Genomic DNA, 23,639 nt, shown 5'->3' on the forward strand with positions numbered 1-23,639 from the left:
GGGCAGCACGATATTGGGAAAAAAACATATTGCAAATGTTCTTTTTTCAGCAACATATATTGCGATATTAAACAATGCAGGGCCCATGAAGTCACCAGCCCCGCCCCCACCTTGTGTCCAGACTGATCAAGAGCTAGTCAGCGCTAAGCTCAACTCAAAACCCGAGGAAAACAGCAAAACAACAGTAATCGGCCCTTTAATCAGGCATTTAAATGGCTTTTTAAAAGGTAATTAAGAGCGTTTGTTTTTCTGGGATTAAAAGCGTGAATTCAGCTGTAACTGGAAATATCTGCAAATATGCAAAACTGTGCTGGACTGAGGTGCACAGCTTTCCACACGTGCTCACGTTTACAAGCGCCTGCCCAGCCCTGTGGATGGAGGCCATGCGGTTACCTCATGTTTACTCCTACCTCGCTCTCCCCCTTCCCCTCATGCTTCTCAGGCAGCAGCAGCCTGTCACTCACACAGACACAGAGACAGCGCTGTGTATCTACGTCTTGTGTCAAGAATCAAAAATTTGCAACATGACGTGTTTGATTTAATCGCCTTAAGTGACATCGCCTGTCCTGCGATGTGACTATTGCGTATGCGCACATCCTGATGGCGACGCTTAAACGATAGATCGTGCGGCTCTAAATAGGTCAGAAGGTTTTCACAATGTGAACGAACCGGACCAGGTACAGCTGATCTGGATCAAGACCACCTCTATTGGTTGGATCAAATTTTGGTCCTATATACAGAAAATATACAGTATCTTACAAAAGTGATTACACCCCATAAATTAATGTAAATATTTAATTATTATAATATCTTTTCTTGGGACTTAACACTGAAGATATGACACTTTAATACAATGTAAAGTACAAGACGATTACTAACACCCTAAAACTGAGATGCAGCATGTTGGCCATAGTCTTACAGCAGTGGCCCTCTTAGAACATTTCCTGTATATAAATAAATGAGTGTTGAAAAGTTTGGGAGTGTTTATTAAATCAATTAAATTTTAATGCAGATGAACTTAATTAATCACTCCAGGTATAAGGCACAGTCTAAGGATTCTGATTGGCTGGGGGAATCTTCAGGAGGGTGAGGAGATGTTTACAAGGGAATGTTGGCGTGTTTCTTCCAGGGGTTGGTTTGTTTCTTGCTGGCTAGAACGTCCAGATCTCTGCAGATCCTCAAACGGGTGGTGGACGGCTGGATGATGTCATCAACGAAACCTGAAAAACACCAAACACACACAAAGGAACAATGGATTTAACATTAATACAGCTCATATGACAGCAGTGGGATTGGATTGGATAAAATGGATTTATACATTTCTTTATGTACTGTAACAGAAATTCAGAAATACTGCACCTCTGACAGCAGCGGGGAACGGGTTGGCGAATTTCTCCACGTACTCCGCCTCAGCCTCCGCCTGGTTCTCCTTACCCCGAAAGATGATCTGCACAGCACCCTGCAACACCAGAACCACAGATCACTCACTGCAAACACCAGACAAGACACACATAACTTTGGTTTTTAAGTATCAGCAAGTGGACGTGTGTGTCTTTACCTTTGCCCCCATCACCGCCACCTCCGCTGTGGGCCAGGCGTAGTTCACGTCTCCTCTCAGGTGTTTGGAGCTCATCACATCATACGCGCCTCCATACGCCTGAACAGATCAGTCAGCTGTAACTCATACTCGCATTTTCAGCCAAAACTCTCATGCGCCCTCATCTAAATCCGAAATTTTCTATGAGATCAATACATTATCTATCAATCCATCTATCTCTCGATCAACACTCTTGCACACCCCACTCTCATGCACACAGAACTCCTGTACTCACAAAACTCTTGCACAGACTTGTGTACATAAAACACACGCACTATAAGACGCACTTAAAATATATAATTTTAAAATAATATACTTTTCCCAAAAATCACCAGTGAACCTTATGTATGAATTCTACCAGTCAAGTATTAACGAGCAGTCAAGCCACTCCACTGAAGTACAGAGTTATACAGGAGTTTCAGTTTAGTTCTGCAGCACTGAGACTGGAGCAGTATTAGCATTAGCCGCTAACTGTACTAAGTGCAAGCTCTTTCGCCGTTCAGGTGTGTGTATATTGGACTGTAGCCTGCTGCTAGCCCCAGCTATCACTGCAGGAGCATCATTAGCATTAGACACTAATCTTTAAGTCCTATTATTGGCCTGTATTGTAAGCGTTTATTGTGTTAAAACAAGCAATGTGGGACAAACCACTAGGTAAGATCATCCTAGCTTACTGAAATACTCAGGGTTCCGCAGTGTAGCACTGTCAGGCGCCATTAGCTGCTAACAGCGGCATTAGTTGCTAATAATACTGCTGCACACAGCCTTAGTGGAAACTCACCCAAATAAACCATTTTCAGGAGAGAAATCTGTGTGGATTAACATCCAGAGCTTGTTTGACCTAACTTTTTTTTTAAGATTTACAGTTTTGATTATTTAGCTTTGCTTATATTTTAGCATAACTCCACCCAGCGGCAAGACCTGCTGAATTAGAAGGGAAACATGGTGACCCCCTGTTCCTTACTAGTGTTGCATAATGCGCCTTATAATCCGGAACGTCTTATGTATGAAAATAGACCAGAAAATAGCCGTTTATTAATGGTGCGCCTTACAGTGTAAAAAAATATGGTAGCCTCATGCACACCCAGTCTCACGCACACAGAACTCTCTCATGCACCCAGACTTAAACACTGTGGGCTGTCACGCACGCCCACTCTCGTGCACGCCCAGAGTCATTCACAGAATTTTCACACACAGAACTTTCGTGCACACCCACTCTCACGGTCTTTACCTTCCGGGTGATGATGGTGATCTTAGGTACTGTCGCCTCGGCAAAAGCATACAGCAGTTTGGCTCCATGCCTGATGATGCCACCATACTCCTGAGCAGTACCTGAGTGTATACACATTCAATCAGGTATATAGAGTGATAAGTAATCCCGTTTTGGAGGAAAGCTCAGCGACCTAACTCTGGTGCATTAGCTAACAGACTGATGCTGACTAATATTTCTTTGAGGGTGATACGGGGAGTGATATTGTGCTCTCTAGGACTCTGGCTACTGACGGCAAGCAGCATGATCCAGTATTCAAACTGACGATCCTCGGATCATAGTGGCAGCTATACTGTGAGGCACACATAAGGTACTAGGTTCTAACACCTTGGTGTCAGGCCAGACCTGGCTTTGACCTTTGCCATTAAGTATAAAAAAGCTGGCCAACTCTTTGCTTTGTAGGCCAGCGTTAAGAGTTTTGAATTTGGAGTTGCAGTAGTCAAGTCTTAAAGTGACAAGAGAGTTAATGGGCTAGTATGATAGCAATGGTGGCTGCTATGGTGTTGCAAAGTGAACAGCTAAGTGCTACAGTGTGGCACGGTGTGTGCTTTTAGGTATTTTATTTAAAAGTTGTTGCTTTTTGGTTTCTAAGTTGCTACTTGTTGCTAAACTGTGCAGCGCTCTGACCTGGCAGGAATCCAGGAACGTCCACAAAGGTGATGATTGGGATGTTAAAAGCGTCACAGAACCGAACAAAACGAGCTCCTTTCACAGACGAGTTAATGTCCAAACAACCTGTAGAGAGAGAGAGAGAGAGAGAGAGATTAAGCTGCTTGAGGTCTAGTGTGAAGTTTCCACAATCAGTGATGGTTTGGAGAGACATGTCATTTGCTGGTGTTGATCCACTGTGTTACATTAAACGAGGTCAGCGCAGAGTTTTCCTAAAAAATGTGGATTTCATTTTCCACCAGGACTTGGCACACTGCCAAAAGTACCAATTGGTCTTATATTATTTTCTAATTTTCTAAGATACTAATTTTTGGGTTTCATTGGCTGTAAGCCATAATCATCAACAATAAAAGAAATAAACACAATAAAAAATAGATCACTCAATTATTAATTAGTAATACAGCTATTTAATATGAATTAATAAAATAACTTTTCAATGATATTTAAATTTTTTGAGATGCACTAGTATGTCATCGTGTTCAGCTGGTGCTTCAATCATTGACTAATTGACAAACCCTATTTCATAGCCACCTCTACTGTTACAAAAAGTTCTTCATCTGGATGCATAAATGGTTATTTGTCTTAATAAAAGGGATTTCCCTATTAAATTATAGGCAGGAGGCTAACTTTATTAGCCCCATATAGAGTATCAGGTCATTATATTCTCCTAGGTTAGATACAAGTACTCTAGTGCTAGATTAGATGCTAGTAAGGAACACTGAAGAATGGTAGTACCCTGAACCCATACCTGATGCTACTTTAGGCTGATTTCCCACTATTCCCACCGTCCGGCCGTTCATCCTGGCAAACCCCACCACGATGTTCTTGGCGTAGTTGGGCATAATCTCAAAAAAGTCCCTCTCGTCCACAATCTGAGACACACATACACACACAAACAGTGTAAAAACACACAGCCTGTCACTGACAAGGAAGAGCAGTATAGAGGAATATAGCCTCCTCACTTTAGATCAGCTCTTTCTCATGAAGTCAGTATAAATGGCTTCAACAGTGTTTTGTTAAAAGCTGCCTGTTAGAGAAGCTTCTGTGGTTTTGATGGGAGTGTTAGGATGTAATGTAACACTCACGCTGTGGACGATGTCCAGCATGTCGTATGCCTTTGTGGTCTCAAATGGAACCAATGTGTCCAGCCCAGGAACCAACCGATCACTACCAGAGAAGGAACACATCTTTATTCAGCAGAGCCCACACTGATTATAATCAGATAATAATAATAATAATAATAATAATAATAATAATGATAAAAGAAACAGAGCTTAAGTGAATTCCACTTCCAGTCAGCTGCTAAACTGCTGATAATTAGTCGCTAAGGTTTCCCAGGTGTTTGCTATAGTGTAGCTAGAATTTCTTAGGTGGTTTCTATGGTATCCCAAGTGATTTGGTTGTTACAGTGTTGTTAATTGGTTGCTATGATTTCCTGGTGGTTCATATGGTATTGCTAAATGTGTGTTAAATGTTTATTGTGTTGCTAGGTGGATGCTAAGTGGTTGCTATGGTAATCTGTGGGCAGAGATCTGTAGAGTCAAGATGTCTGGGAGGTGATAATGTTTTGCTTCATCTGTATAATAGTGCCAATATAGTCTCTAGTTAGTAGAGATTAGTACGGCACTAAAACAGCACTGAAGAATGATCTAAAGCTAAAGGACGGTGCTAATTTAGTGTGTGCTGCTGATTAAACAGACAGGAAGAAGGAACTCCTGAGAATGAAGACATCAGAGCAGGGAGGTGGAGACATGGATTAGGAATATGAGGTCTTTAAGAGATGTGCAGTGCAGTAACACATAGGCACAGCTGTTTACCTGGGATCATGGCACTCTGTCACTGGGGGCGGGTCTTTATTACTCAGAGGCAGGAAGTTGAAAAAGTCTCTAAGACTCAGCAAAGCATCAATATCGTTCTCAAACGCCCTGTGAGCCACACCTGAGAGAAAGAGAGAAAAATCGAATTAAGGGTAACAGTGGGTAGTACAAAAATAAGGCATTGGGTTGTCTGCTTAATAGTCATGGATGGTTGGGTAAGGGTTAAGGGGTTAAGGTAAGTGTTGGGGAGGTCTGGGTAAGGAACAGGGAGGTGTGGGGAGGGATAAGCAACAGGGTAAGGGTCATTTTGAAGAAGTATCACTTTAAAAGCCTCTTGCCTGATACTGATGTGTGTGTTTTAGCTCCTCCCAGCTCCTCCTGCGTCACGTCCTCATTAGTGACCGATTTAACCACGTCCGGACCTGTGATGAAGAGGTACGAGGTGTCCTACACATGAACACACATGCACAAAGTTTAATCTTGTCTGCCATATGGTGGAGCCGAAAAGATTAACTATATTCTCTAATAAACACGTACTTTAACCATAAAGGTGAAGTCGGTGAGGGCGGGAGAGTAAACGGCTCCTCCAGCACACGGACCCATAATCATAGAGATCTGCGGAACCACACCTGATGCCATTACGTTCCTCTGAAGAGACACAGAGACACAAACTTCAGTTATATATATATATATATATATACGTATAACAATAATAATAATAAAGCTAAAAGAACTCTGGGTCACGACTAACCCTAAAGTTATTTTACTTACCAGGAAAATATCAGCATATCCCGCCAGAGACTCCACCCCCTCCTGTATCCGCGCTCCACCAGAGTCATTCAGCCCAATTACAGGAGCACCAACCGTCATTGCCTGGTCCATTATCTGCACTCACAAAACATACATATCTTCTGTAGAGTGGATTGATGATGCTAAACTGCTGTAGGCAGAATGGGCTGATCTAGAATAATTTAATGAATAGTGAATGAAACTCACCTTGCAGATCTTTTGAGCGTGGGCTCCTGATAAACTTCCCCCAAATACAGTGAAATCCTAAAACAAAAGGAGAAGCACATCACATATACAGAGAACAGTTGATGAAGGTGTGCAGGACAGTAGGTGGCTGTAGAGGTGTAGAAGACAATAACTGAAGATGTGCATGAGTGGGCAGTAGGTGGAGGACAGTACGTGGGTGTGAGGAAAATAATAGGTGGAGGTGTGGAGGATAGTAAGTAGGTAGAGCTGTGGTCATTAGGTGGAGGACAGTAGATGGATGTGTGCAGATGTGGATAGTTGGTGGAGGTGTGGAGGACAGCAGATGGATATGTAAAGGACAGTAGGTGGGTGTGTAGAAGAAGATAAGTAAAGATGGAGGACAGTAGGTGGATGTGTAGAGGAAAGTTGGTGGAGGTGTGCAGGTGTGGAAAGTAGATGGGTGCGTGTAGGACAGTAGGTGGGTGTGCGCCAATGTGGAGAGTTGGTGGCGATGTGGAGAACAGTTGGGGAGGGTGTGGAGAACAGTTGGTGGGTTCGTGGAGGACATGTGGAGGTGTGTGGATTATTATGTGGAGGTGTGTGGATCTGTGGGTTTAGTGGTGGTGGTGGTGTCAAGGGTGTAGTTGAGCTGCTCCAGAAACACACCTGACTGAAGACATACACCAGCCTGCCATTAATCCTGCCATGACCAGTTACCACACTGTCCCCGGGGTACTGAGAGAGAGAGAAGAGAGAAGAGAGAGACACACAGAAATCAGGTAATTCAACATTTATTAGAGTGGTTATGGACACCACTTCTAATGATACGTTAAGCTGCATGCACTGTTGAGACAGATGTGCAAACACACACACATGCCAGGTGGGATGAGCTAGGCAGTTGAGGATGAGGTGAGGTCTAGAGATCATCAAACATCCTGATCTCACTAACTTACAGTAAATATGTTTTACCATTATCTACTAGAAAACCTTTCATCGACATGTTTTCCACCTACAGTTACCAGAACAAAAATCTTAATAAACTCTTTTTTAATACCCTTGATTTCAGAAGAAACAGTGAATTAACAGGTGTCCAAAAATCTTTCTACCTTATAATCAGGCATCTTCAGTAAATTTTAATGCAGAAGATGTTACCTTGTTGTGATCAGCCTCCATCCCAAAATCGGAACACCGGTGTTCCACAAACATGTCCAGCTCTGTGAAAGAATCCGGGTCCAGCAGCAGGGCCACCCGCTCTCGCGCCGTCAGCTTACCCTGAGCAGGTAAATTGTAGAACAGTAATGTAATCAGGAGTATACATTCTACTTCAAAATACAGTGTGTATACAGTGTGTATATATGAGTAGTGTTAGGTGTGTATATTTAAGTAGACAGTGATAGGCATGTGTGTGTAGAGTAGTGTGTGCACAGACAACTTTTATGTAGATGCGGATTTCATTTTCCAGCAGGACTTGGCACACTGCCCACACTGCCAAAAGCTAGGTCTATAATTTACATTTTCTGAGACACTAATTTTTGCAACAATAAAAGGAGCATTTATAATAGATAACTCTGTGTGTAATACATCAATATAATTTCAGTTCAAATAAAGTAAATAAAACTTTTTAATGATTACATTTTTTGAGATGCACTAGTATACATAAGCACAGTGTCAGGTGTGTCTATATGACTATTAGGTATTAGGACTATTAGGTATTAGGTGTTTATATGTGTATATTTATACGTGTGACAGTGTTTATATGAATAGATTAAACATGTATATGAGTAAATTCAGTGTATATATAAGCGGATTAAGTGTATATACCCTGGCATGTTGAGCCTCCGTCCTCTTCTCTCCTCCTCCCTCCAGAGCTTTTCTCCTCTTCAGCTCCACCCGCTGCTGCACGGTGGAGGCGCACCGCAGCCCGGGCAGGGTGAGGGTCCGGCCGCGGAGAGGGAGGAGGCTCCGGCCGGGGGAGGCGAGGCTCCGAGCGGCCGCAGAGCCGAGCAGTGCCCGCACACACAGCGCCATTACCGCACACACTCACACACCGAGAAAAAGGACACGGAGGATCAGCCTAAACTCTCCACACGCTCAACCAATCACACACCAGCACCCTGGCTCCACAGCCAATCGTGATCCGCGCTCGCAGGGGTGGTGTCAGTAAGTGAGCCAATAAGAAAACAGTTTCGCTGAGAGGTCATACCAAGCCTGTGGTACCTGAATGTCGGCAACCCTGTCAAAATAAAAGTCTCGCAACCTATTTTGAGTGATAATCACATATTTAACAAAATAGTGTAGGTGTAAATTAAATGAGGAGTATATAACTGAAAAAATATAATGTGCTTTACCTGATTAACAGCAGGTAAGGACAGTGCTACTAAGTTGTGGGGATGACTTGTGATCAGTGTGGGAAAGTGTGGGAACGAGATAATTGAGTCGTGGGACCATTTATAAAGGCGGTATAAATCGTGAATTACTTATTAATAATAATAATGAATAATGAATAAGTTAATAGATAATTAAGTTGTGGGCCCTACTTATTTAGGCATGGGAACAAGATGCGTTACCATGCATTAGGTTCTTGTTCCCACGCCTTAATAAGTCTAATCCTGCAGTTCCGCGCTGCGCCATTCCTCCTCGCAGACAGGGGGCAGCAGTGCCCGGAGCTCAGTCAACTCTTCTTCTCTTACTCTCTGCTCGAGGCTACAGAGGTGCTAACAACCAACCCGCTAAAGAGGGGCAATAAACCCAAAATACGGACTTTAAACATCCAAAAAACACAATTTCTGAGGAAAACTGGACTATAAACTGTTAAACGGGGAGCACAGTGCTGGAGTACGCACTCATTTACACGGAGTTTCAGTGTTAGCGCTGTGCTAACGGAGTCTAACCGCGTATTTCCCGCCTGGACTAGCTAACCTAACCTAAATAACGTTATTTATCTAACGCTAACGCTAATACCAATAGACTTTTAATAAAACTCACAGTAAAACATTAAAACGCGTAAGATTAAAGCGCTTATACTGGAGGTTTTGCAGAGAGCTGTTGAGGTATAGTGTGTGTGTGTTTATATCTGTGAAAAATATCTGTTATAAAAGCTAGGTTAACTAGCTAGTTTTTAACTAGCTTTTTAAATCAGATTTTAGACTTACAGAGATTATTTTTTTATCACCAAACACAGACACAGTCCACATTATAGTGGAAACTGTTGCTCTACACTGGATTATTTTATAATGTGTAACATTTATATAGCTGAAATCAAGCATCTGTGCAGAACTGATAACCTAGCTAGGTTAAGTGTCCACAGTGATAGCTAATTATTTGTTTTAACATACATTATTTATGGATACCTGGACAAAAGGCTGATAAAGAAGGTCTAATAACGTTACATACATATATATGGTATAAACATGTAATTCTAATTGCTGTAATGTTTTTGTATATTCAGAATGGGAGGGTTTTTACACAGATTTACAGTAAATCAGCTCTAGTCTGAGATGTCTCTGATTTTTATTTCTGAATTTCTTCATTGTCCGTGGGTTGGCCTCCAACCAGGCTGATTGCATTATTAGGATTATTTTTTTTTTGTTATACTTGACCTCTCTGTCTGCTTTGGGACTGTATCTGTATTCATCCACCGAGATGAACCCTTCAAGCGCCACCTCACTGTACTTGTCCACCTGCCGGGCAGCTCTCAGGTGTGACCCCCAGGTACCTGAAAGCTTCACAGAGCTCTACAACCTGCTGCCCTTCTTTAGGGATGCGCTGTCCTGCCTGGTGTGCGGTATGTGTTTTTATATTTTATGTCATATTTATTCTGATTTAAGGCACACCTGAGCCCAGGTATCTAAAAAGTGTTGTTTAGGTGTTGATATTTAAGGATAGAATTCTGAACCTTGTCTTATATAAACTAAAGTCAGGATGTATTAGACTGAAATTGTCAATGAACTGCATTAATAATAATAATCAGAAAAAAAAACAATATTTGTGGGTATTTTTGCGATAATTATGTTCTTGGCGATTTTTTAAAATTAATTCCAAGAATATACTATTGCAACAAAATAAAAAATGTTGTATTTATTATTAATATAATGTGTTAAACATTCAATAGAAACAAGAAATTCTGTATTCTGTCGTCTACTCTGTAAAGAACAGTTGCCTACCAATAATTTGATCACCTATAAAAAAAATAATGTGGTCCAGCGATCTTAGGTGCTGCTGCTCTGATCGGGAGATTGCTGGTTCGAATCCCGTTCATGTTGCGTGCCATCACAGCACTTAGTGTACATAATCACACACTCAGTGTATTAATAAAATCATATTAATAGAACACAATGCATAGAGTCCTAATCTAAAGTATACCCCTATTAATTACTGTTAGTTGATAATATGTCAGATCGTTGGGATATTACTGTTTAATATATATATATATTTTTAATGCTGTTTTGTTTCTGTTTATCAGGGAATTTGCTGCAGGACCCGGTGACCCCGCTTGCTGCCTCATGTCAGCACTGCATCTGCCGAGGCTGTGAAGGTGATATTCTGAAGCTGAAGATGTGCAGCTGCTGCAGGAACGCCCAGCAGTTTGAGGATAACAAGCACCTGCAGGTTCTGGTGGGCTGCTACCGGAGCCTGTGCGAGTATGTGTGGGTCATAGTCACAGCGGAGCAGAGCATGTCGCGAGTCACAGGCCATGCTGAGGTGATGAATATGCTGGAGGAGGTGCTGGGGATGAAGGAGGAGCTGGATGTTCCTCAGGAGAATTTGGACAGCACTGAAATTTCTGAAACTACAGCAGAGACAGGTTCAATAAGCCAGATCGCCTCTGAAATTAAGACTGATTCTAAGGCTGTGTTGGATGACCAGCAGAAAGAACATGTGCCGTCTTCTACAGAGGTCAAAATTGAGCTGGATTCATTCAGGCCGGTTTTATCTCCTGGCTTTGGTCATAATCTGGCTATGCAGCAGATCAGTACTGAAGCGATTGCTATAAGTGTGTCAAATGGCAATAATGGCAGCCATTGTGAAAGCACTGATCAAATTCTTCTCACCGTAGAAGAAGTTCTGAACAGCCTTGAGTCTGATTGTCCCTCCAAACTGGCCAAGCTGGAAGCACCGCCAAGTGACATCAGAAGTTCTGTTGAGCCTATCCAGACTTTTCGGTCTACACCCAGTGGTGCTGTGGCACCAGCACATCCACAGCAGCCTCAGACAGGCACCACCTGCCAGACAACATCCCACAGGAAGGTTCAACTGAGCCGGAAACGTTCCCGCTCTGAGAGCGACAGTGAGATGCTGCAGCCTCTGCCCATCACCTCCTTCACCCAGAAACCCTCCGTGGCCGCCACAGTGCCGCCTCAGGCAGCATTTGAGCCAAAAGCTCCGAAACTGCCCACCGTGCCCCAAAATGGAGCAGTTCTGAAGGTCAGCAAGGCAGTGCTGGACTCCACAAAGAACATTCAGAAGAACACTGAGAGCATTGGGCCCAAAAAGGTCCCCACAAAGACTAAGGTTAGCACCCCTAAGCCCAAACCCAAGCCCAAGGTGTCTGATGGTGTGCACACAGGAAACCCCCCTAAAGTGGCGTACAAAAAGCCCCCAGAGAAGAAAGGCTGTAAGTGCGGACGAGCCACGCAGAACCCAAGTGTCCTTACCTGCAGGGGGCAGCGCTGTCCGTGCTACTCAAACCGCAAAGCTTGCCTGGACTGCATCTGCAGGGGCTGCCAGAATTCTTACATGGCCAATGGGGAGAAGAAGCTAGAGGCTTTCGCGGTGCCTGAGAAAGCCCTGGAGCAGACCAGGCTCACTCTGGGCATCAACCTCACCAGCATTTCTGTAATGAGTGCCAGCAGTAACCCGGGGGTCCTCAGCCTTTCAGCAGGACCTTCAATGGCCGCCTTCCTCAGCAGCAGCCCGGAGAAGGAGCCCAGCTTTGAAGATCCTCTGGAAATGCATTTTGACTGTTAAAAGATGTTTGTCTGATAGTCTCTTACAGGTGAAAAGTTAGGCAGCTACGGTCCTGATCCACAAGGAAGCGATAGTTTGGAAAATCCAGTTTACCTTCAGTTACTGTAAATCTAATGAAATAAGTGTGGGGCTTCTTCAGGTTTACACTTGAGCTAATTTAGATAGCAATTAATGAAGGCACATACCTAAACTATTAGCACTGATGTTGTACGGCTAATATGGCATAGTTAACAGGTAACAGGTAGGCTTTTACTCCACCATTAATCATTGCAGCTATAAGTGTAATGTATCTCAAACATTATTGAGGCTAATGCTCTACTGTTAATTGGTGGGTTGTTGACTAAATTAGCCTTGTAGTTATAATGGTCCAATGAAAAACAAGTATGTCTATTTTTACTACATAATTTGAACAGACAAACTGTTCCTAAAACTGTGCCAAATTTTTGTTATGAACAGACCCATACAAATACTTCAAAATTACCTGAAATAAACTTGTTTTTATTGGACAGAGACGATATGCTTGTTGGCCACATTAACTTTATAGCTAAGCAGGAGGGCTTTCGTTGATTACCGGCTAAAATTACTGGATTACTGGCTTTTTGGGTTTGGGGCATTTTACTTTAATTGTGGTGTTTGCCAGATCCTTTAGGTGTTCATTCCTGGTGTTTTTGAGGAATTGGGTTCTCCGGTTCCAAGGGGCCTGCCGTTGTTAATCAACTGATTCAGTTAGATTGACCTCTCAGATTTACAGCCTGTGATACTTGGTCTTGGTATAGAGACTGTTACTTTCTGTATTTTTGCTCAGTCTGTCCCTGGTCTGGTCAGTCTGTCCCTGGTCTGGTCAGTCTGTCCCTGGTCTGGTCAGTCTGTCCCTGGTCTGGTCAGTTTGTCTTTGGTCTGGTCAGCCTGTCCCTTGTCTGGTCAGTCTGCCCCTGGTCTGTTAATTTTGTCATTGGTCAGTGGTTTTTCTGGGTCAGTCTGTGTTTTTTTTGTAGTAAATGGTGTATTTTTGGTGATTTTAAGGAAAGCTCTTAAACTGGATCTGATTTTAATGTTTTATTTTATAATGAAGCACTTCCTGTTTGAAGGCCAGTTCAGGATGTTTACTGTTAGTTGGTCGGTGGAGTCAGACTAAGTTTCACTGCAGAAGAATGGGGTCAGTGGTTAAAGGTGGCTGTATTAAACAATTAGCGTAATAGAGCAGAATGTAGTAGTTCAAGTCCTCCTGATATGAGAACATTTATTAACACAGATTCTAGTCCTAGTGATATCACTCATCAGCATCGTACCTCTCCACTTAATAAGCTAATCCCCTCACCTTCCTGCTGAATGTAGGCCAGTGTGTGAATGTTCATTCTTCAGCTGTTTTTTTTTTTGTGGTGAAAGTTTCTAAAATTGTTTTAATTTTAAATGTTTTTTTATGGTAAACATATTAATGCCCAGAAATTGGGTCAATCTCTATTTAAATCTAAAAACAATCTTTATGAAAAGACAAAGACAAGAAGTTTTCAGGTCACATGGCCTCTTGATTATTAGCAAAACAAAAGGACATTATAATTTAATGTGACAAAGTATGAAAATGAGTTAAATAACATACAACTGGTGATAGTTATGGGTGTATAATATTTAATATTTACAATAAAAGTACACATTCACTGTGTATATTTGGGGTCCCCCTTTTTTTTTTACATAATCAATCAGTGGTCAGTATGTGTCAATATTATCAATAGGATCAGTATTGTTTTTTTCAGCTTTGCTATCTTAGTAGCAGTAAAACTCTGCCATCACTAGAGGTCAGGATTGGTTGTTATTTGGAGATCTTCAGTTTATTGGACACTAAGGGTTTATTTGGGGCTTTTTTTGGGTCGAATTCTGGTTTGCTATGTGTGTATATCAGTGTGTTGGCTCTGATTGGTCGTCCTGCAGCAGTATTGTTTGTGTGTTGTGAGCAGACACTGAGTAAGATCAGCTCATGGTTTCGCTCTTGATTGTAGGCTTATGTTGCCCCTAAATGGTCAGTGTAAAGTTTATCAGGTTAATTTTCTGACCATTTGTATGAAACCTCAGCATTTAATTTCCATTTTCATCCATTTTTTAAATAAAATTTCTATTTTTTTTATTTCTGCACATCACAGTCTGGTTTTTAGAAACAATAGATCTTCACTTGATTTTTCAATTTTTGCTGTTATATATATGTTATGAACAAAAAAAGTTATACTGATAAATGTTACACTGATCATCCTCCTTGAGGGACGTTTGAAACACTATCTATATATAGGGCTTCGACCAAATTTCTGGAATGTTCTGTTAGGTAACCGTTAGCCCAGCATGTTGTGTAGGATCGTAGTGTCCTCTCACTTTGATTCTGTTCTTCTGTCATTACTTGAACTGTTGATTCTTTTTTTCTTAATTTTGGATTTGTGAGATCTGAATTCACTGCCACCTTCAAATGATGAATGCTCAAAATAAATTATAGTTTTTTATTTCTTGTTTTTCAATTTTGTGTCTGGATCCTTTTTTTTTAAACTAATATTTTTTAAAGCTAATATGATATCATAGGATATCTATAAACACATATTTTATAGACTTACTCAAGGTACCTGTGTTTTCATTCTAAAGTAAAATGGCTAATTTTAGCCATCTTCACCATTGACAGAGATAGAAATAGCTCCCAAATATGTCCGTACAGCAAAGAATCACGTACCTGCTACCCTAGAATAATTTAATAATCGGAGTAGAATCCTGTAGAAAAGTGTTATAGATGTTCAGAGAAGGTCTAATGACTATAATAATGTTCATTGAAAAACTTTCAGGGTTTCTTCAATGTAAAAGTCTGTAAGGGAACTTTCAAGCTGATTTAAGGAACCTTCAAGAAAAGGGTTTTAGAAGAAAATGTTCCCTAAAGGTTCCCCAAAGCACCTTAAGGGGTTCCTCCACCCTAAGAGTCACTCATGGAAATTAACCTTTTAACAGTGACCATTGAATTTTTAGTACAATATTGAACTCTAATGGAAACTAAACAAAAAACTGTCTAATCAGAATTGTTCTCTCAGTGGTATCTGGGCAGATTTAGCTAAATTAACTCTCCCATTGGTCAGAACTTCAACGATAGAACTAAAGACCGTCAGATTAACCAACCAATCAAATTCTGATTAACAGTGGGTTGGACTAATGAGTCAAAATGTCACTCTAGTCTTACTGGAGTTTCTAGATGAGTTGGGGCTAAATGGTTTTCCATGTGATTTTACACTTTTAAAAGATACAAATTCAATCTTCCATTATTTGTCTCTTTATTATTAAATACACAAGATAAACTTTACAGCTCAGTGTTCTTATACATTACAGTTAACCAGCACACATTATTAATAATAACAAAAATACAATAACAATCATTTTAGATACACAACAGTAGAAACACATATGAGTGATTATCTGAAAGAAGTATAGAGACTGTAAACAAACAACATACATGAATACTTTGAGTAATATGAATCATTTGTAAGCAGCGATATGGTTTCAAAATAAGCTGATTAATTTAACTGGACCTGTCAATTTTCACTTATGTTATGAGAACCTTTGGTCAACTCTTGTTCCCACACAGCTGGACGGTAAGCAGATGAGAAAGTTCTGAAAAGTTGCTCAACTCTGATCTGGTCCTCCTCAGTGAGTTTGTAGAAATGTATGGAGTGTAGAGGGTAACATTCCCAGCCCGCCCTTAAAAACATCAAGAACTGCTTTTGTTCATTCATCTCTTCAGGCTCCACCCAGAAATAGATTTTAAAATACCTACTCCTGTACAACAAGTAGAACAAGCTTTAACAGACTGATGCAGCTCTGCAACTCAGTGTTTATTACAATACCTTGTTTCTCTCATTCTCCTGACCACTGAAGAACAGTTTTAAAGAAGGATATACAGGGGTTGGGCAATGAAACTGAAACACCTGTCATTTTAGTGTGGGAGGTTTCATGGCTAAATTGGACCAAAAGAGGACAAATTGTTGGTGCACGTCTTGCTGGCGCATCTGTTACCAAGACAGCAAGTCTTTTTTGATGTATCAAGAGCCACGGTATCCAGGGTAATGTCAGCATACCAGCAAGAAGGACGAACCACATCCAACAGGATTAACTGTGGACACATTAGGAAGCTGTCTGAAAGGGATGTTCGGGTGCTAACCCAGATTGTATCCAAAAAACACAAAACCATGGCTGATCAAATCACAGCAGAATTCAATGTACACCTCAACTCTTCTGTTTCCACCAGAACTGTCTGTTGGGACAAAAAAATATTGGGGTCTAAAACCAGGTGTTTCAGTTTCATTGTCCAACCCCTGTACATATTAACCCTTATGAGAGACTGCAGCTCCACCTCAGTGTATATCACTAAATGTATAACCTATATTTAGTTTATTATTAAGAATAAACATCTGATCAAAACACAGAAGGATTCTTCAAGGGTTCTGGAGTAAACCATTGGATTTATTTGGAACCATGTTAACGCAAAGAACCACTTTGGTGCTTAACTTATTTTTTTGCATTGGCAGAGCTGAGTAAAGTTCTGTAAAGCTTACCCCACCTTACAACAGTAGCTACAGAAGAACACTTTTGTTTGTGAAGTCTGGAAACATTATTTTCTGATGCATTAAAACAAGAAAAAAACTCCACAGCAATGCAGGACAGGGCTAATGGGAAGCACTGGTGTAAAGCAAGATTATAGATGTTCCTGAAGCCAGGCGATGTAGTCGTCCACCGCCCGGATTCCAACATCAAAGTATGAAGGCCAGAAAGCGAAGCTTACACAACCATGGAAACCACCTTCATAATGGTGGTTGGTAACGGAGACGCCAGCCTGCTGCAGCCTGTGGGTATACATCAGTCCATCATCTCTCAGTACATCGTGCTCACCGGTCATGATGTAAGCACGAGGAGCAAACTTCAGCACCTCCAAATCCGCCAGCAGAGGAGCGGCTCGAACGTCCAGGAGTGCCGGAACCTGCTGTAAAATCCCCGGAGAACCCTTTGAGGGAACCACAGGCTTGTATTCTTTCTTCTTGTCTTTGGGAATCATTTTGGTCCAGTCGATTTTGGCTCTGTGCGGTTCCAATAGTTTCTGGTCCCGGGCTGTGTGGTTGTTCAGAAGAAGAGAGTGTATGAGATCTGGATCTGCTCCCAGATACTCCAGCCAGTAATGAGCCATCAGCTCTCTATACAGGATGGGAATTCTTTGGTTCTGCTGATAGGATGCTGTGTTGAAGTCCAGAGGTTGTAGCACAGGATAGATCAAAACCTGAAGCTTGAATTTTTCAGCAGTGCTGTTGTCTTTGCCAATCTAGAACAAGCAAAAAAAGAGCAAGGACAGTATACAGATCATAATTAGGCAATATCAGGAGATTTGCAGCCTGGTCCATCAAGAACCGGCAAACCCAGAAGTAAGATCTACCAACTGGCACTAACAGTAACAGTCCTAACAACGAGCACTGCCAAGAGTAATAATCCCAACAACTGGCACTACCAAGAGTAACAGTCCTCACAACTGGCACACCCAAAAGTAACTCCTAACAACTGGCACTAGCAAGAATAATAATCCCAACAATTGGCACTCCCAAGAGTAACAGTCCTCACAACTGGCACACCCAAAAGTAACTCCTAACAACTGGCACTAGCAAGAATAATAATCCCAACAATTGGCACTCCCAAGAGTAACAGTCCTAACAACTGACACTACCAAGAGTAAGAATCTCAAGAACTAGCACTACCAAGAGTAAGAGTCCCAACATCTAGCACTACCAAGTGTAAGAGTCCCAACAAATAGCACTACCAAGAGTAACAGTCCTAACAACTGGCACTACCAAGAGTTAGAGTTCTTCCAACTAGCACTACAAAGAGTAACAGTCCTAACATCTGGCACTACCAAGAGTAAGAGTCCTACCAACATACAAACTAAAAAATAAGAGTACTAACAACTGGCACTGCCAAGAGTAAGAGTACTACCAAATGGCACTACCAAGAGTAACAGTCCTACCAACTGGCAAACCCAAAAGTGAGTCCTACCAACTGGCACTACCAAAAGTAAAAGTCCTACCAACTGGAATCAGAGATCACCTGTTGGGCGACTGCGGCTGCAAGGTTCCCCCCTGCACTGTCTCCACACACGGCCACGCGCTGAGGGTCCACGGAGTACCGCTGCAGAACCTCTGGCTGCAGGAAGAACCTGGAGGCCTGAAGACATTCCTCAAACTGCACTGGGAAGCGCACATCAGGAGCCATGCGGTAACTACCGGGAGGAACACACAACGTCAAGAGTTGACACGGTAATACTTCTTCCTCAAATGCATTGTGGGTAGTACTTACTCTACAGTGACCACCACAGCATTCAGCTTAACCGCCATCTTCCTGCAGAGCAGGTCATACGAGCCTACCTCTAAAACAAAAGAGAGCACTACATCAGAACAGAACCACACACCTGATCGACTGCTTTCTCATTCGGTTCTTTGTTGAGTCAATTTAATTTGTTTTTTCCAGACACAGCAGGTGTTTATGATGGTTACCAGTGGTGTCTGGCTAGAACTGTCCTGGTGAACAGCGACTAGTGACCAGAAATCACATCCACAGTCAATGCAGAAGACCCCACTCACATATGCCACAGGTCAGTGCAGCACTCATTGGCTTTAATGGTACATGACAAAAGTCATGGGACACCATGTACCTCTTTGATCATTTTTGGTCTGTGGTCGATTTGTCGATTGTACCTATTGAGTGCTATAGTGTGTCCAAGGTATCAAAGATAATTGCAATTGTGTTACTAGGTGGATGCTATGGTGTGCCAGGTGATTTCTATGGTGTTTATAAGTGGGTTCTAGATGGTTGCTATGATATCTTAGGTGGTTGTGATCGTGTTTCGAACTGACTGCTATGGTATCATCGGTAGTTGCTATTATATCCCAGGTGGCTGCTGTGGCTTGGTTAGATCGTTGCTATGGTATACCAGGTGGTTGCTATGATGAATCACTAAATGCAGTGCTTGCTAGGTGACTGCTATGGTATTTCAGCAAGTTCCTATAGTGCTGTTTAGTGGTTTTTAGGGTGTTTCTAGGTGGTTGCTCTTCAGCTATTGTATCCCAGATGGTTTTTATGGTGTCACAGGTGCTTGTCGGGTAGTTGCTGTTGTACCCCTTGTGTTTGTTTAGGTGCATCTACTGTATTTTTTATCATTATTATGCCTTTGAGGAAACATATGGAAAAATCGGTTGCTACGTGGCAACCGTGCATCTGACCAAAAAGACTAAACAAAGTCTGAAGTTGTGCTTTGTTTTATGCACTACAATAACAATGTAATAGCAACATTAATACAAAACAATAATAATAACAGTAATAGTCCTTTATGAAATTAAGAAAACTCTTACTTGGAACTCCCAGAGACCATCCTCCTCCATGGATGAACACCACTGCCCTCCGCAGGCCGGGCTGGGCGTCTGTGCCAGGCTGGTACAGCCTCACCTGAACCCCACTGAACTCCAGATCCTCCACCTGGACCTCCTCATAGTCCAGCGGAACCAGACTCTCAAACCCTGTTATAGCAGAATTTATCAGCCGGATATGATGGACCACCCCTAGAGACTGTCCCATATCACCCTGTGGAGCAAATAGACAGACAGACAGACAGACAGAAATATTCTTTATTGATCTAAAAGGAAAATCGCATACACATTATCGACTCACACTAGTATCTGAGAGCACTATTCTGGTTCAAGTAGGATACCACAGACACCACCTTCCGAAACCTGGTCAGAGGTCAGACACCACAGATTCCACCTTTCGAGGCCTACAGTGGTCAGAAACCACAAATACCGCCTTAAGAGGCATGTACATGTCATATACTACAGATACCACCTTCAGACGTGTAAAGGAAGAACTGCTTTAGTGACATAGGGATTTTTGTTAATATTATTTTAGATTAGGGCTGCAACGATTAGTCGATATAATCAACAATGTCGATTGATATTTTTTTTTTCGACTAATCGCTAATTAGTAGCACCACACAAAGTATTGGGGACAGAAACAGAAGGGTAGAAGGTTAAAGGTTAAGAGGCTCACTCGAACAGTTTTACTTTCCACATTTAAAGCGAATGTTGTGGACACTTAAACTGTATTTAAATGCCACTTTCAGCTGTTTCTATTGTTTTGAAGCAATCAGAAAAGCTAGAAACAGGAGCCATAATCATAGCAAGCAGAGACGGAGGGTATAATAATTATAATTAACAGAAATAATTGTTGACTAATCGAAAAAAATTGACTAATTGAAAAAATGGTGGTCCGATTAGTCGACTAACAAAATAATCATTAGTTGCAGCCCTATTTTAGATTGGATTGAAAGGACCAAACGCTTACAGCCGGGCCAAGGAGCTCTCAACCAATCAGCTGCTGCTTCTGTCAGATAGTGTGACATCATGATTTACAGGAGGTTATAGCAGAGAGAGCTACTGCAACACTGGACAGTGTGTACACAGAGTGTGTGTATATGTGTGTGTGTGTGTGTGTGCTCATGCAGTAATGTCCCTTGTTGAGACAGTGCTGGTACCTTGACCTAATTGGCTGGCTCTGGGCTCTGTGTCCAGCCCAGCTTGATCTGAAACATCTCAGTTTAAAAAAATGCAGTAAAACTCGTCTCCAACAACATCAGAACACACACACTGTCTCTCTCTCTCTTTCTGTATTTTGAAATTTAGTTTGGAACAAGATGTTTAGAGTCAAGCTGTTCTGGACACACACCCTAGACTGTGCCAATTAGGTCAAAGTTCACCAGCAGACTCAACAGCAGACTCAACAAAAGACATACCACACACACACACACACACACACACACACACACACACACACACACACACACACACACACAGAGCCTAAGGGTGTTTTCACACCTGACAGTTCAGACCAGAGTCTTCACTAAGCTTCGGGTCTAAGACTTATGCTATGTTGGTCCAGTTAGTTTTGAATAAAAACATGGGTGGATGATATGGCCTTAAAATAGTATCAATATAGTAACAATATTTCAAGGGTATTTTTGCGATTTGACAAAACACTTGAAAATATTACTGTATATTTATTATTAATATTTTTTGCTGGTGCATGTTTAATTATCCAAAAAATAAAATAAAATAGATAATAATAATAACACTAACAAGAAGTGTGAATATTTTATTATTAACTCCATTGCTAATTATTTTATCAATATTTAGTGCAATAGTGTTCCTTACCTCTAATGGGTAATGGTTTAATTAGGATAATTAACTAGTTTTTCATAAAAAAAAAATACATCTTCAAACTTTTTTTTTATTGTTTCACTACTACTTTTAATAGAACAACATATTAAACACAAAAGTTTTACATAACCTTGAAACATAACATTGCAATTTTGCTTTAGTTTTTGTTTTTGCAGGGGGTAGTTGGTTGCAAATATATAAGATAAACCATTTTCATATTATATATTGATTATATTGACACTAATCAAGGCAAGTCAAGGCAAATTAAACTATTTTTCCTAGATAGTCAAACTTTTAAACGGGTCAATTTGACCTGTAACATCACAGGAGGGTTGAGTTTAGAGTTGGTATCAGTACTGGCATGGGAGCATGTAACATAACATATATAATGTAGCGAACCTTTAAAGTTTTACAGTAATTAATAGACTGTTTTTTATAAACTTAAAGAATACTGCTATTATCACCATATGGTCTTTTTTAATGTTAATTAAAAAAGATTATAACAATATATACAATACCAGTCAAATTTTTATCATTATTTTTTATATATTGTACATTATTACTGAATTCATCCAGACTATGAAAGAACACATATGGAATTAGTAATGTAGTAAACTTAAATTGTTAAACAAACCAAAAGAACTGTAAAAAAAAATTAACTTAATATATGCAACAAAGGTAACGCTTTCCTGAGGCTGTCCTGATGAGAGCCAGTTTCATCATAACATTTTTCTATGGTCTTTGCGACTGTACTTGATACTTTTGAAGTTCTTGAAATTGACAAAAAAATTACAAGTTTTTTTTCTTTATTTAGTTGAGTAGTTCTTGCTGTTCATAATCTGGATTAGAACATTATTCAAATATTCACTATTCACTGTATACCTGTAACTCTACCTACTACTACTACCAACTACTTTACTTTAACTGATGCTCTCAAACACTTTATTAAGAGACAAGAAAATCAAGTAATTAACTCTTGATGAGTTCAGCACAGCTGTTAACTGAAAGCCTGAACTTCCAGGAGACTCTACCTCATAAAGCTGACTGAGAAAATCCAGCAGAGATGTGCAAAACTGTCTATTCTGAGCAAAAAGTGCTACTGTGAATAATCTTAAAAATATAAAATATAAAACAATATCTGGTTTGTTTAACACTTTTTGATTACTAAATAATTATATATGTTTTTCTTTACAGTTATAATATTAAAGAAACACTGAATTTAAGGTATGTAATGTAAACTGTAATTAAAGCTCATTAATATTCAGATTTATTACAGAAGGGGGGATGGGGGCGGGGTCCTTACCAGGCTCGAGACCCCTCTGAAAGCTGCGGCCACGATCATCAGTTTGAGGGGCTCGCTGATGGTTCCGGGAAGAGGCAGGTAGAGCAGGTAGGCGGCGGTCAGCGCTGAACACACACTCCACACACACAGCAGCTTCACACACACACCCCGACCCTGTCCGCGCGACCCCGAGCCCGCAGCCATCGCGCGCGCGCTGCTCCCACGCTCTCACACACACACACTCACACACGCTCACCTCCAGCTACTTTATCCACCGGCCCCGCCGACAACAGCCAATCAGAGCGCAGCACTGCAGCACTGTGGGTAATGGAGTCTTAACTCCCAGCATCCTTTAATAGAAGTCAACACGATTTAAATTTCTGTATTGTAGATTAATACTAAAGTACGAAAATACAAATAACGAAAAAAAACATAAACAAACCAGAATATGTTTTATATTTTAGATAATTGCTTAAATGAACAGTTTTGCACATCTCTGCTGGATTTTCTCAGTCAGCTTTGTGAGGTAAAGTCTCCTGGAATAATCAGCTTTCAGTTAACAGCTGTGCTGAACTCATCAAGAGTTAATTACTTGAATTTCTTGTCTCTTAATAAAGTGTTTGAGAGCATCAGTTAAAGTAAAGTAGTGAAGAGGTAGAGTTACAGGTATACAGTGAATAGTGAATATTTGAGTAATGTTCTAATCCAGATTATGAACAGCAAGAACTACTTAACTAAGTAAAGAAAAAAATAGTTTATGAAAATAAAGGTAAGTCCATCCAAAAACATTTCAAGAACTTTTTTT

At 41.0% G+C, this 23,639-nt stretch overlaps 3 protein-coding genes across 3 annotated transcripts; 1 reads left to right on the forward strand and 2 right to left on the reverse strand.

Annotated features, from left to right (window-relative positions):
* Positions 1-969: 969 nt before the first annotated feature.
* Positions 970-8,413, reverse strand: pccb (propionyl-CoA carboxylase subunit beta). Its single transcript, XM_007245140.4, has 15 exons — positions 8,150-8,413; positions 7,481-7,600; positions 6,995-7,063; positions 6,350-6,406; positions 6,125-6,238; positions 5,891-6,001; positions 5,692-5,800; positions 5,354-5,474; positions 4,622-4,703; positions 4,285-4,408; positions 3,495-3,602; positions 2,829-2,929; positions 1,559-1,657; positions 1,360-1,459; positions 970-1,220 (listed from the first exon to the last, which is right to left on the reverse strand). Exons 1-15 carry the CDS (start codon positions 8,354-8,356, stop codon positions 1,099-1,101), a joined length of 1,644 nt encoding a protein of 547 aa, XP_007245202.1. The 5' UTR covers positions 8,357-8,413; the 3' UTR covers positions 970-1,098.
* Positions 8,414-8,900: 487 nt separating this feature from the next.
* Positions 8,901-14,793, forward strand: msl2a (MSL complex subunit 2a). Its single transcript, XM_007245141.4, has 2 exons — positions 8,901-10,112; positions 10,791-14,793. Exons 1-2 carry the CDS (start codon positions 9,971-9,973, stop codon positions 12,293-12,295), a joined length of 1,647 nt encoding a protein of 548 aa, XP_007245203.3. The 5' UTR covers positions 8,901-9,970; the 3' UTR covers positions 12,296-14,793.
* Positions 14,794-15,568: 775 nt separating this feature from the next.
* nceh1a (neutral cholesterol ester hydrolase 1a) lies at positions 15,569-23,085 on the reverse strand. Its single transcript, XM_007245142.4, has 5 exons — positions 22,856-23,085; positions 19,696-19,924; positions 18,644-18,713; positions 18,395-18,566; positions 15,569-17,621 (listed from the first exon to the last, which is right to left on the reverse strand). The coding sequence occupies exons 1-5, from the start codon at positions 23,036-23,038 to the stop codon at positions 17,004-17,006; spliced, it is 1,272 nt and encodes a 423-aa protein (XP_007245204.3). The 5' UTR covers positions 23,039-23,085; the 3' UTR covers positions 15,569-17,003.
* Between the last annotated feature and the right edge of the window lie 554 nt (positions 23,086-23,639).

This window comes from Astyanax mexicanus, chromosome 18 (assembly GCF_023375975.1).
Source record: "Astyanax mexicanus isolate ESR-SI-001 chromosome 18, AstMex3_surface, whole genome shotgun sequence".
In the NCBI taxonomy this organism is placed as follows: domain Eukaryota; kingdom Metazoa; phylum Chordata; class Actinopteri; order Characiformes; family Acestrorhamphidae; genus Astyanax; species Astyanax mexicanus.

What these genes read in the sequence shown, in the direction of transcription:
- pccb (XM_007245140.4), bottom strand. Translation starts at nt 8,356, where the DNA reads ATGGCGCTGTGTGTGCGGGCACTGCTCGGCTCTGCGGCCGCTCGGAGC. An exon ending in AACACACACATCAGTATCAG is followed by an intron (nt 5,475 to 5,691) that starts GCAAGAGGCTTT and finishes TCTTTCTCTCAG; the next exon opens with GTGTGGCTCACAGGGCGTTT. An exon ending in TCAGCCTAAAGTAGCATCAG is followed by an intron (nt 3,603 to 4,284) that starts GTATGGGTTCAG and finishes CTCTCTCTACAG; the next exon opens with GTTGTTTGGACATTAACTCG.
- msl2a (XM_007245141.4), top strand. Translation starts at nt 9,971, where the DNA reads ATGAACCCTTCAAGCGCCACCTCACTGTACTTGTCCACCTGCCGGGCA. An exon ending in GCTGTCCTGCCTGGTGTGCG is followed by an intron (nt 10,113 to 10,790) that starts GTATGTGTTTTT and finishes TCTGTTTATCAG; the next exon opens with GGAATTTGCTGCAGGACCCG.
- nceh1a (XM_007245142.4), bottom strand. Translation starts at nt 23,038, where the DNA reads ATGGCTGCGGGCTCGGGGTCGCGCGGACAGGGTCGGGGTGTGTGTGTG. An exon ending in ATGGTCTCTGGGAGTTCCAA is followed by an intron (nt 18,714 to 19,695) that starts GTAAGAGTTTTC and finishes CTTTTGTTTTAG; the next exon opens with AGGTAGGCTCGTATGACCTG. An exon ending in CAGCCGCAGTCGCCCAACAG is followed by an intron (nt 17,622 to 18,394) that starts GTGATCTCTGAT and finishes TGCTTGTTCTAG; the next exon opens with ATTGGCAAAGACAACAGCAC.